At 38.6% G+C, this 14,713-nt stretch overlaps 1 protein-coding gene across 3 annotated transcripts in view; it reads right to left on the reverse strand.

The window, feature by feature from the left end:
* Positions 1–1,586: 1,586 nt before the first annotated feature.
* Positions 1,587–14,713, reverse strand: part of ATE1 (arginyltransferase 1) — an 86,995-nt gene continuing 73,868 nt past the window's right edge. For all 3 annotated transcript variants that reach the window (XM_063132759.1, XM_063132757.1, XM_063132758.1), the window contains exon 12: positions 1,587–2,683. In XM_063132759.1, the coding sequence (XP_062988829.1) occupies positions 2,505–2,683 (179 nt within the window). In that variant the 3' untranslated portion in view covers positions 1,587–2,504. The remainder of the gene's footprint in view (positions 2,684–14,713) is intronic.

A 14,713-nucleotide genomic window follows, 5' to 3' on the forward strand; every position in this document is an offset into this window, starting at 1 on the left:
ACAGGAGAAACTCCTCCGGCTTGTGTTCAGTACCCATAATGACATCATCACATTTTACACTGACAAGAATAAATCCAAAATATGGAAATAGTGAATGGATCTTCATCCTGCAAGATGAACAGAATGGAAAGGCAATGTGGACTTCAGAACAATGTGTTTGTTTAGGTTTTAATATGCAATTCCACATTAAGTGCCAGCTGCGTTCTCATGGTCCTCTGTCAGGCAGATTTTCACATTAGGAAGTTAGAAGACAAAAATCTGAAGGGTCTAAACATCACCTCTATCTTATCACACTGTTTAAAAGTTATTGGTATGTTAATACCATGAGTTAGATCCAGGCTTAATCATACTTAACTAGACCTATTGAAATTAATGAGACTTAAGCTAGTCATGACTAACTTAAGCCACATTGGGTCTACTAAGTCTGGTTCCAACTGATATGGGATGATCGGCTGTGAAATAATTACCTCTTTGGAAATGTCTGGAAAATCAAGATATTAAAATCTCGGAGAGAGCCTCCATAGACTGAGGTGTCTCTATTCTGCAGACAGTCAGCCTCCAAGTCTAGGACGTAGTAAGAACAGCAAGTTGGGGGGGGGGGAGGGAGAGAACTAGCACATTCTTCCCTGCTCTCCCTTCTCACATGTACAGCTTATGTAAATGGCACTTTGCAGAAAGAAAAAAAGCTGCTTCCAAAAGCAGGAACTTGATGTACAGTGCACCTGTATTACCCATAGACTGCCAAAGAGATTGTTAACACTGTCTGCTATGATCATGCCAACCACCCTCACTGGGGGACAGGACACAGATTATAGTATTTCTTTCCCACTTCCTACGTAACAGTCATCAGTACCTGTTTCGGGAACATGTTTAGTAAAGCAGATATTCATTGCAACAAACACGAACAGAACCCACAATACTATGCACGAAAATCTCTGAAACACGGTTCATGTCTCGAAGTGAGCTGAATACAAAGCATTGTTCCATCCAGAAATGTACGCAAATTTCAAATACTTTACTAGATTCTTATGGCATGTTCTAGCAGACAGTGCCATGGATAAAGGCTATCTATGAAAATTGGTTTACAACACAATTCATATCAAATAATCCTGTTAAATGTTTTTATATAGTGTCATGTGCATTGATGGTGGTGCAACAACAACAATAATAATAATGCCACCACCGGCTATTGAAGTTAAAGAACTAATGGCAACAGGAAAAGGTCACAATTATTCCATTACTCACATCAGTCACTGGCATCACATCAAAAAAGTATACAGAAAACCTCCAGAAACTGGGCCTACCAAAATACATCTACACCAACATCCAGAAAGCAGTCATACTTAAAACAGGTTCAATAGTCAGGTAATTCCTGAATCAGTAAAAGCCTGTCATGTCTGTCTAGAAAAACTGCCATGAGCAAGAAGAGAGAGATAATAATTTAGTTAAACATTTTAATGAAATTCAGAAGGCTAACATGAGTTTTGGATATCCAGCTAAAATAGCAGTAGTAGGTAAAATCCATTCTATTGATAGATTTGTGTTTTGTGTGTGTCTGTGTGTCTGTGTGTTTTAAATAGCATCCCTCAATGTCAAACTGTTTATTGGGTTTTTTGCTGGAAAATTCCACAATTTTTGCAATGAACACAAATAGACATTAAGACTACAAAACAACAATCAAAACTGGGATGTACATCAAGATGTATCCTGCTGTCTTATTTAAAGTAATCTCTTTGGTAAATTAACCATAAACCTATCCTTGACTTCAATTCTAATATTTCCCCAAGTACCAACTGAATTACAAAAATCAATTCAAATCTCCAAGTTCCTTAGTATTTTGAGACAGGTATAAACAGTATTTAAAGCAAACATAATTCTTTTTGCAGTGAATGTCTAAAATGTACAGTGCATAGATTATTAGATGGCTTTATGGTATGTCATATAGCATAGATTCTATAAGCCAGATCCACAATACAAAAGAATTTGGTTTTTGCCATTGAATGGAATAGAACAAACACATTCTTAACTCCAAGCACCCTAGTTTAACTGGGTTCTGGAATAATATTAACATGCAACTGCACATTTAATTCTCCTATAACAGTGAAAGAAGATATTAAATTTGTGGAATTACATACATTTAATGACAGCTTTCATACATTTCAGCACCCAAATGACTTTAAATCTTCTCCCTAATAGGTATCTACACAACCAAACAGAAAAAAAATGTTCCCATCACTTATGCACTTCACACCATGCACATTTCTCAGAAAGCAAGGAGGGAATTAGGATTATGAAATAAAACAAAAGATCATTATATTGACATAAATTGTCAAAAATGGTATTTCCTTTAAAGATATGGCAAAGCATTCATTTCCTATAAGCATAAAGAAGTACTTAATGTGCCTCTACTTCCAACAGGATGTCAATGTCAAACTGCAGGGCTACACAATCCAGCAGTAGTGCAATAAGATATTGTTCCAAAGAACACCCACAGAATGAACACTTCAACTTCTAAAAAGCAACATCCGCTCTGAACATGCCTGCCCCACCAAAGTTGCATATTGGCGAACACTTTCTTCATCACTTGGTCCCTTCCGTCTTCTCTTATACACACTGTAACGCATGGCTGTTCTCTTGTGGAGGATCCAAACTCGATCTAGTTCCTTCACATACCCTTCATCATCTGTAAATGGAAAAAGACATTAACCCAAGTGGCCAAAAGAACAGGAAACATATTTTGTTGTTTATTTATTATTTATGTAGTTATTTCGCATTTATATTGCCCAACAGCCAAGGCTCTCTGGGCAGTTTGGAAATAAAATCTGTTTTCCTAGGGAAGTCATTCAGAAACTTTTTTTGTTTGTAATCAGCCATCTGGTTGAAATGGTTCAGGGAAGAATGAATTCCTATTGCAATGCTACATGTTTTTTGAGAATTCTTTCAAAACTACAATAGAAAAGATTTATTACTGTCAGCTTAGGGTGCACAGGAAAGAAACCCAGAGTCGCAAAAATGTCTACTATAAATCCATTAATAATGACTGAAAAATAAGCTCACCTAGAGTGGTGTCTACATGCAGTTTCCACGACACATTAAAACCTAACATTTGAAGCTGGTATTATCTTAAACATTGGCTGAAAACTCACACCAGTGTCATACACTTTTATTTGAAGTCACTCTCCATTATTGCTGAATAAAGTGATATTTCTAGTGTTGCGTTTGGGCAATGTTTCAAAAACCATCCTGATTTTATTTATTTATTTATTTATTTATTTATTACATTTTTATACCGCCCAATAGCCGAAGCTCTCTGGGCGGTTCACAAAAATTTTAGGGCTTCTTTATTTATTTTTGGGGAGCCATCTTTGATTTTATCTTGACTTAGAATGAGCCAAGAAAACTCAAAATGCTCTGCCTTTTAATGTCATCTTGGCAGCAGCTGCTTCCTAACATCAACATACAGATCCAGTAACTTGTGTGGCCATTAGGGGAGAAAGTACATGCATGAGAGCCAGATCTAAGGCCTAGCTTAGGAGAGAGTTAAAAATCTTGATTCCACCTTGGACTCAGGATAGGCTGATACCTAAACACCTAGAGCAGAATGCTATATTATCACTGTGCTCCCCCTGTTTTTTGTTTTTTTTGCACCAGTGGGAGCAAGTTCTTGCACAACTATGAATTAGCAGTTCTACTAACCAGGATTGTTAGGGTCATTCCACAACTACATTAGAAGGCAGTACCCATATTTATTTATTTATTTATTTATTACGAGTACATGCAAAATTGCAAAGCATGAATCTGTGAGACCCTGTTAGTAAAGGCATGTTTTTATACAAAGCAGACTTATCAGGAAGGAGGAATAAGCCAAACACGTGATAATTTATTGAACACTGTCAGGCAAGTGCAGTCATTTTCTGGCAATGGGAAAACGGCTGTGTGATAAAAAAACAAAACAAAAACTGCATCTGTCAGTATGAAGAGCTCAGACTCAAAAAGATGCTGCTATCTTCCCAAACCTTTATTTGTAATGTAGAATGTTACAAATACTTGAAAATCCTTTCCATTTGTGAACATTTCCAAACTGTTTCAGTGCAGATATCTATAAAAACAGATTGACTGAGATTTATTAATTTTGTCTAGATATGTATGTTAAAACAGGAGACTGGAACGCCAAGGTGGGTAGTCAAATGACATCTGGAATTACAGGTAAGCATGGTCTAGGAGAACAAAATGAAGCGGGACATAGGCTGATAGAATTTTGCCAGGACATCTCACTGTGCATAACAAACACTCTCTTCCAACAACCGAAGACAGCTTTATACATGGACTTCACCAGATGGCCGACACCGAAATCTAACAGACCTAACAGAAACAGAAGAGATCAAGAAAAGGTGGCAAGAATATATGGAAGATCTGTATAGGAAGGATAATAATATCGGGGATAGCTCAGACGGTGTGGTCAGTGAGTTAGAGCCAGACATCCTGAAGAGTGAGGTTGAATGGGCCTTAAGAAGCATTGCTAATAACAAGGCAGCAGGAGACGACGGTATCCCAGCTGAACTGTCTAAAATATTGCAAGATGATGCTGTCAAGGTAATGCATGCCATATGCCAGCAAATTTGGAAAACACAAGAATGGCCATGAGACTGGAAAAAATCAACTTATATCCCAATACCAAAAAAGGGAAACACTAAAGAATGTTCAAACTATCAGACAGTGGCACTTATTTCACATGCCAGCAAGGTAATGCTCAAGATCCTGCAAGGTAGACTCCAGCAATTCATGGAGCGAGAATTGCCAGATGTACAAGCTGGGTTTAGAAAAGGCAGAGGAACTAGAGACCAAATTGCCAATATCCGCTAGATAATGGAGAAAGCCAGGGAGTTCCAGAAAAACATCTATTTCTGTTTTACTGACTATGCTAAAGCATATCATCTTGTCTGCCTCTTGAGGAATCTGTATAATGAACAAGTAGCAAAGGTAAGAACAGACCACGGAACAACGGACTGGTTTAAGATTGGGAAAGGAGTACAGCAGGGTTCTATACTCTCACCTTACCAATTTAGCTTGTATGCAGAACACATCATGCGACGTGCTGGGCTTGACGAATCCAAGGCTGAAGTTAAAATCGCAGGAAGAAACATTAACAATCTCAGATATGCAGATGACACCACTTTGATGGCTGAAAGTGAGGAGGAGCTGAGGAGCCTTATGACAAAGGTGAAAGAAGAAAGTGCAAAAACTGGGTTGCAGTTAAACCTAAAAAAACCCACCAAGATTATGGCAACCAGCTTGATTGATAACTGGCAAATGGAGGGAGAAAACGTGGAGGCAGTGACAGACTTTGTATTTCTGGGTGCAAAGATTACTGCAGACGCTGACTGCAGCCAGGAAATCAGAAGACGTTTACTTCTTGGGAGGAGAGCAATGACAAATCTTGATAAAATAGTTAAGAGCAGAGACACCACACTGACAACAAAGGTCCGCATAGTTAAAGCAATGGTATTCCCCGTAGTAACCTATGGCTGCGAGAGCTGGACCATAAGGAAAGCTGAGCAAAGGAAGATAGATGCTTTTGAACTGTGGTGTTGGAGGAAAATTCTGAGAGTGCCTTGGACTGCAAGAAGATCAAACCAGTCCATACTCCAGGAAATAAAGCCAGACTGCTCACTTGAGGGAATGGTATTAAAGGCAAAACTGAAGTACTTTGGCCACATAATGAGAAGACAGGATACCCTGGAGAAGAGGCTGATGCTAGGGAAAGTAGAAGGCAAAAGGAAGAGGGGCCGACCAAGGGCAAGATGGATGGATGATATTCTGGAGGTGACAGACTTGACCTTGGGGGAGCTAGGGGTGGCGACAGCCGACAGAAAGCTCTGGTGTGGGCTGGTCCATGAAGTCACGAAGAGTCGGAAGCGACTGAACGTATAAACAACAACAAAAGTGGTGCATAGTATGCTGAAATTTATTTCTCCATTAACAGTCACTGGCAGTCTTTTTACATACAACCAAGTCACAGAACTTGGATTCGGCTTGTTTACTGTTTTTGAAACCTATTAGCCTTTTGAAATGTAGCCAATTTTTCCTCCAGTGTTCTATCAGGATTGTGTTTTTTCTTTTACCAGCTCTACCATTCATTTGTACCATTTCCATTCTTTAGGGAAATTTTGCAAAAGATGTTTTCAAGTTCAACTCCAAGATGGGATATAATCATAAAATGAGTTTAGTTTCTTAAAAGGAAGCGGAAGACTTATATTTACAACACCTTTAGGCAAAATATTAGTTGCAACCTGAACAGTTCTGGCGCCAGTTCTTATCTTTAAACAAACACCCACACACAGACCTTATTTCATGGCTGCTCATTACTTTTCATTTTCATTCTTTTTATTGAACATTGAAACCTGATACTGGAAGAACATTCTTTTCTACAATACATTCCTGGATTAATGTTTTATTTGCTGTACTAGATGCTGCTGTACATCAAAGTTATTTTACTTCGATTTTGTGCCTCTGATTGAACATGAAACTATGCATACATTTTCCTCTCATCAGAGATAGGATAATTCATACCTGTGCTGGAATCAAAACCTTCTTAGCTAATTAGAACCTTCTTAGCTATAGTTTGCAAATTAACTAACCACAGGCTTTTCACTTAGATACCCAAGTCACAGATTTGTCTCTAGCTGGGTTCTGGATACATCTCTAAGTATAAAAAGTAAAAGATTCTCCCCTCTCCAATCAAACACATCAGAAGAAAGCAAAGATGGAATGCCCAGTTCAATATCGATATGAATTGACTCTACTGCAGGACAATTGTTTTCTAGTCCCTAAGGAACTGGGTTTGGTTGGGGACAGGTGCAATCTCTAAGGAAAAGGTTCCATCGTTATGTCATGGCAGAATGCCAGAATTCATATATGAGCAAGACAGTATATAAATATAAGCAACAGTCCGAGGTGCCAAAGCTCCAGTCAAGCGAACAGGATGGGTTTAGAGAATAAAAAAATGACACTAAAAATTCAGAATGCACTTTGTCCATGTGTATGAACGCACACACGAATGTGAGTGAATGGGGGGACAAACACATGGGAAATGCAGATCACTTGTCGCTGTGACCCCACGCACTGCTGGCATGCAGGCCTCAACATACTTCTCTAGAGTTAATTTGGCCCTTGGGCCAAAAAATGTTCCCCTGTTAAAAACATTAGGGGTGTGTGCTTTCCCAGCAAGTGCAAGTGTGTGTATGTGTGTGTGTAACACAGTTATACATTTTTGTAAAGTAATGGTTTACAGAATTATCAGTTGTTCCTGTGAACCCAACTCTATCAACTTTGCAAATAACTTCAGAAAAAACTACTAGTCTACTAAAGTGATCAATGCATGTTTTAATGTAAAAACATACTTTCTAATAATGAACTAAATTCAGACTTTAGAATACACAGCTATCCTGGGATTACAGTTTTTTGTTTCTTTTTAAAGAGCAGAAAATCCAAAAAGACAATATTTTGGGTTTGGGGTTTTTTTTTATACCACCTTGATGTAACTTCAAAGAATCATGAAAGCACATATAGAAAATCATAGTCACACTATCATACAGACTTTGGCTGGTTCCCCTTCACAGAATATAACTAATCAAAGACAAAACAAAAAATATTTCCCTTGAAACCAGAACCTCTTTACAACAAAATGGTGCAGGGTTTCGCAGGTGAGCATCTCTACCCTCCCTCCCACTTAAATTGGAGCCTGTGTTTGCTGGAACTCCAGCCAGGACTACTCTTTACTGCCAGAGCTCAACCCAAGAAAACGTGAAGTAATAAATATCCTCTGAGTGTTAGCAAAGTGCCTATTTTTACTAACGGTACACAAACGCCATACAAAAGCCATTGCCAGGCTATTTCCTTGTTAAGACACCTGCAATAAATGCAACAAGTTAATTAGAGTTCACTGCACCCTTCCTCCATGACTCAACTTCAGGTCAGGGCAAGGAAATTGATTTTAAAGGCTATTTGGGGCTCTCTAAGAACCTCTGGGCAATTTCTAGTAACCAATGGTGATATTTTATTCACAAGCCTGACGTATTAGCTGTGTGTTCTCTTTCTGTGTGTGTTCTTCCTATCCCACCACACAGAGAAATCTACTATGCATCATATCCTCCTTTCTCTACAGTTGACCATACTAAGAGACATTGTGATATAATCTTCCAGTGCAATGTGAGAAATGCAGCCATTTCAGTGTTACAGGCCATGTTTCTTATTTTGCAGAAGAAAAGACAGAAGCCATAATAACAGTAATTCTCCAAATATATAAGACATTGGTGGTCATTTGGTATGAAAAATTATAAGTTGACGTTCTATTTGAACCATAACAATAATCAACACCAGAGAATGTAAAGGTCACATTGATTTTGAAAATAAGTTCAAAGATATGTAAGATACACAGATATGCATAAGTTCAAAGATATGTAAGACACAAAGAAAGTTAAAGTATGCAACTTTGAAGTTCAGTACTTTAAAAAGTAATAGATTAGATTACTTTTAAGAAGTCCAGACTTCTTAAGACTTATGCAATAGTTTTCCATATAAATGTAAATTTAGGAATAAACTGTATGATCAGAAACCTGCTATAAAAAACTGATTTTCAAGCATGATTTATGCTGTCTGTCAAACAGAGCCTTTTCAGTGTGGTTTAATACACCAAAAAGAGATGTTATTTTCGTTACAGGAGACTGGAACACTAAGGTGGGCAGTCAAATGACATCTGGAATTACAGGTAAGCATGGTCTAGGAGAACAAAATGAAGCGGGACATAGGCTGATAGAATTCTGCCAGGACAACTCATTGTGCATAACAAACACTCTCTTCCAACAACCAAAAAGACGGCTTTATACATGGACTTCACCAGATGGCCGACACCGAAATCAGATTGACTACATCCTTTGCAGCCAAAGGTGGCGGACATCTATACAGACAGTAAAAACAAGACCTGGAGCTGACTGTAGTTCAGAGCACGAACTTCTTATTGCACAATTTAGAATCAAACTAAAGAGAATAGGGAAGACCCACAGATCAGTTAGATATGAGCTCACTAATATTCCTAATGAATATGCAGTGGAAGTGAAGAACAGATTTAAGGGACTAGATTTAGTAGATAGGGTCCCGGAAGAACTATGGACAGAAGTTCGCAACATTGTCCAAGAGGTGGCAACAAAAAAATCCCAAAGAAAAAGAAAACCAAGAAGGCAAGATGGCTGTCTGCTGAGACACTGGAAGTAGCCCAAGAAAGAAGGAAAGCAAAAGGCAACAGTGATAGGGGGAGATATGCCCAATTAAATGCAAAATTCCAGAGGTTAGCCAGAAGAGATAAGGAATTATTTTTAAACAAGCAATGTGCGGAAGTGAAAGAAGACAATAGAATAGGAAGGACAAGAGACCTCTTCCAGAAAATTAGAAACATTGGAGGTAAATTCCAGGCAAAAATGGGTATGATCAAAAACAAAGATGGCAAGGACCTAACAGAAACAGAAGAGATCAAGAAAAGGTTGCAAGAATATACGGAAGATCTGTATAGGAAGGATAATAATATCGGGGATAGCTCAGACGTTGTGGTCAGTGAGTTAGAGCCAGACATCCTGAAGAGTGAGGTCGAATGGGCCTTAAGAAGCATTGCTAATAACAAGGCAGCAGGAGACGACGGTATCCCAGCTGAACTGTTTAAAATATTGCAAGATGATGCTGTCAAGGTGATGCATGCCATATGCCAGCAAATCTGGAAAACACAAGAATGGCCATCAGACTGAAAAAAATCAACTTATATCCCCATACCAAAAAAGGGAAACACTAAAGAATGTTCAAACTATCGGACAGTGGCACTTATTTCACATGCCAGCAAGGTAATGCTCAAGATCCTGCAAGGTAGACTCCAGGAATTCATGGAGCGAGAATTGCCAGATGTACAAGCTGGGTTTAGAAAAGGCAGAGGAACGAGAGACCAAATTGCCAATATCCGCTGGATAATGGAGAAAGCCAGGGAGTTCCAGAAAAACATCTATTTCTGTTTTATCGACTATTCTAAAGCCTTTGACTATGCCAAGTTCTTGGTGGTATGGGGAGAATTGCCAGATGTACAAGCTGGGTTTAGAAAAGGCAGAGGAACTAGAGACCAAATTGCCAATATCCGCTGGATAATGGAGAAAGCCAGGGAGTTCCAGGCTGATGCTAGGGAAAGTGGAAGGCAAAAGGAAGAGGGGCCGACCAAGGGCAAGATGGATGGATGATATTCTGGAGGTGACAGACTTGACCTTGGGGGAGCTAGGGGTGGCGACAGCCGACAGAAAGCTCTGGCGTGGGCTGGTCCATGAAGTCACGAAGAGTCGGAAACGACTGAATGAACAAACAACAACAAAAGTAATCTCAGATATATCATCAAGTTTTTACAAAGAGCAAGTAAGGACCTCTGTCACCAACCACAATAGCACATGCAATTTAAGTCAGTTTGAAGCTGGCTATTGTTTTAATGCCAAGAGTCAACCAGAGGAGAAAAGTGTTCACTTTATTAATTTAACCCTTAAGTAGGCGGGGAAATCCACTTCCACCAGTCCAGTTTCACATGACTAAATCTGGATGAAACTCATTTGACTTGTTTTCCTTTACCTGGCTGAAGTGGAGAGGTGGGTAAGAAATAAATTATTATTATTATTATTATTATTATTATTATTATTATTATTATTATTATTACCCTAGACTATGATTTCCACCACCACCACCCTCCATTTTGTATACATTGGCTGAGGAAAGAAACTTTGACTCCATCCTATTTGGGGAAATGTACCACAATAAAGGAAACAGAGACACTTGCCTCTCCATCTCAGAACAAGTTACCCCAAGTAACTGGACAAGGATAGGATTGTGTTTCTCCTCGTGTATTCTCTTAGACTTGGACCTCTGGAATTCTGTCACCCCAAGCACTGCTTATTGGATTGGGTAAGCCCTATTATTAGCGTGAAGGACGCACAGAGAGTAGCATAACTTCCACTTCTATGTCAATAGAGAAAAAAGATAAGGAATGGAAAAGACATTAATTTGGTTTGTGTTTCAATATGAACTTACCAAATTTGCCGTTCCCAAACTTAAACACAAATTGGAACACAGTTCTCTGCCTATGGCAAAATAATGTTAAGTAACCTCATAAAAACACACAACTGTACCACCCCAATAGCACAAAAGTGCTGATGAATACCCTTCTACCACCAGCATGGCTAGCCTGCTACCAGTGCCAAGGGACAAGCTGTTTTATCACATGCTGACTCCATAATGCTTATGGTCCAGCCCTATGCATCACTGCCTTAGTACAGCAGCTGAAAAAGACTGCAGCCTAAAAGTTAAAGTCCTCTTAAAACATGTTAAAATTTAGTATTTTGCACCTTGTCCTGTGCAAACAATTAAGTTTCATCCTGTCTTGCTTTCCTTTCTTTAGAGGTGCAGAAATTAATTCTCGATTGCTTAAGTTATTTCTAGGCATAATCCAATAATTTTCTTTCTCTCATGTTCAATTTCATGGCCAATAAGACAAAATCACTCTCCTTTTCCCCATTCCCGTTGCAAAATTTTAAAAGCAGCAATGTTGCTTCTGGCACTCCCTGGAAGCCACTGTATTCAATTATGTTGTGTTGACTGGTGTTTAGTGGTTTGCTGTAAGTTCTGGGGCCAGTTTTTACTGCTAGTATAAGCAACAGGTCTTTCCACCATGCATAGGTTTGTGAAAGAATGATTAAATGTAAGATGGAAGCTCAATCTGATAAAATATAGAATCAGTCAAAGAGCAGGTTTTAAAAAGCAGAACATTTATATTCACAAATCAAATTATTCTGATTCAGGACCCAGGCAGGTAAAGAAGTAAACAGCACATTAGCTCCAGAAATTGGATGTTATACATTTTCATTCAAATTTATTCTGGATGTGGCCAATGCCAGCCAAGTGTTGTGTTTAAAGAGATATGGCTAAGGCTACTGATTCCTGAGGAATGGCTAAGGGCAGTGCTTCCTCAGGTAACAAACAAACAAACCCAGCATGATTGTATGTGCACTTTTGTTTTAGGTGTACATCCTTACATGAAAAAAACATGCGTTGCATTCTTGAGTGTGGCCTCCTGGTAGCAGATTCCCAGATTCATGTCAACTCAGCGCTGAACCAACTACAGGAAGCCACAGGGACCTCCTTCCCACAAAAAAACACAAAGTATCTATAAGAATGCCTTAGAATTACCCCTGTGCAGGCATACATTAGAAGCATTAGGTTGAAATCAGTTAGTCAGTCATCTTTCATCCTGGTGGAATGTACAACTCTGTAATTTTAAAGTGATCTTTAGACCTTTCCACATAGTTTGTTTCCCAAGAAATGCTTTAGAAGCAATTCCTGTGAAAGCGTACACATTGAACACATTACACTGATACTGGTTTCCATGTGATATTTTTTTTCAAAATAGATCTAAGAAGAGAAGCTAGCAGGAATTTGAAATCTTATGAAGTTACTACTAACATATTTACTTTTGCACACGCACACACACACACACACACACTTTATTTGGAGGAGGACCAGTTATTTGCAAACATTAACATATCTGTGCTTGAAGAACAAACATTCATTGTTTAGATAATGATGTTCTCTTCTGTCTACCATAGCTAAGGGCATAACTAAAATTATTTAACAAGGTCAGTGACTCAAAATTTCACCTACCTATTAGCATTTTCCTTCACATCCTTGAAGTGGAGTTGACAAATTTGTTTGGATTCAGCTCATTAGCACTATCTCTACTGTTTAAACATATTTTATGATCGAGGATCATGCTGGATTATGAACTTCAATTGCCTTCAAGTGTTTATAAAGTTAATTAAAAACAGATGCAAGTTCCAAAATGTACAAAGTGAAGCAGTTGCTGGGAATAATCAACACAGTTTCCCTCTTCGTAACATGTAGAGCAAGAACCTTCAGTCATGATAACTATGAGGACATAAGCCTGTTTCACAGCATTTATTTCTTGCATTCAATTTTTGCTTCCTATATACACCCATAAAAAGGAAACAAGCAATACACACTGAAATTGTCTATCAGAAATAAATCTACAAGTGTCCTACTGAAAACCAATGTATTCTTAAATACAATCCAGCCCCATTAAAATACATGGACTTTTCCTGACGAACAGGTATAGGCATGTATCTTTGGTTTATATTTTAAACTATTTTTATAGTTTGTATTTGAGTACACATACTCACCCATAGCTACATATTCCTTCTCTCAATTCCCAAATGACATTGATTGTTTTATGGTAGTGGGGATAAAATGTAGAAAATCATAAAATTGGGGCTTCTCTGGTTTTCTACAAAACCACAGAATAGTTTAGTCACTGGATCTTATTGACTTGTTTCAACATTTGAGAATTATGGCAATAGATTGTGTAATAGCTACACAATCTTCAAAGGAGTACATATCACTGTGCAGTAATTCTTTTTCATCTTGAAGATATGAATGAGGTTTCCTGGGCTTTTTACAGATCGTTGAGATTGCAATGCATCTCTCCTCCTACAGGATCTAATGTGAATTTAAAAGTTCAAGAACATCAGAATATAAAAGATCTCTGGGATCAGACCAATGGGGTCCATCTAGCTGAGCATCCTAGTACCCACAGTAACCAGTTAGATGCCTCCAGGTAGCCAACAAACAGGGCTGTAAGGTGATAGCCATTTTCCCCACTGATGCTCTCCAGTAACTGGCATTCAATGGCATACTACCTCTAATTTCTCAGGGAACACCTTTGCCATTTAAACCTCTGCAAAATTTAAGATCAGCTAACAAGGCCTTACTTCAAGTTTCAACTTATGGAGAAACCAGCCTGGCTTTCTCAAGCACCAAGGCCTTTTCTGTCCCAGCTCCAGAGATCTGGAAAGCCCTTCCATGGCCTGTTCATGCATCTACATTGTTCATGACCTTAGGAAGGCAATTTTGTTTTACTGTGCTTTTGTGGATTTTTTTTAATGCTGCTTGGCTCTTGATCTCTTTATGGTTTTATTGTTAGCATTTAGGTTTTTGATGTTGATGTTTTAATGATCAGTACACTGCTGCAAAATTCTTCCTCAATTTCACTCCTAACATTCAGTAGTGAATAATCATTAGAAGTAAAAATACTTTGGGAAGGAATCCCTATTGCTTGCTTTTAGCAAAAGTAAGACGGACAACAAGAAGGGAATCCACAGTATTTTATTTCAGTTTCCTGAAAGTCATCGTAAGAAGAACTCAGGCTTTCCAGCTCTGCCATGATCTTATTGAGCTCACTGAAAGCACAGCCAATGGTCCTTTTCCTAAAAATAACTGTTTTACACTTTACTCCTAGAGTTACAGATTAGAGGTTAGGCTCCTTCACCTTAGCCTTAAAAGGAACAGATTAATCTATCTTAAAGGACTTTGTTTGCCAAGCTCTCTATACTATTACAAGAAATTATTATCAGTAGGGATCAACTGCTGCAAGCCTGAGGTTACTGAAACTGGTATAGGAAGGATAGCTGATAGCCTGTCCACATGACACAGAAAAATTTGAAACCCCTGTTTCCGAATACCACTAGGTTGGCCCCACCATTAGGCAGAGTGAGGTGTGGCCACCTCTGGCAGCTAATTTGGGGTATCATGAAAGGCCATCCAATTGTTATTTACCTATTATCTCTTTCTC

The sequence above is a fragment of the Elgaria multicarinata genome, chromosome 8, assembly GCF_023053635.1.
Source record: "Elgaria multicarinata webbii isolate HBS135686 ecotype San Diego chromosome 8, rElgMul1.1.pri, whole genome shotgun sequence".
In the NCBI taxonomy this organism is placed as follows: Eukaryota; Metazoa; Chordata; class Lepidosauria; order Squamata; family Anguidae; genus Elgaria; species Elgaria multicarinata.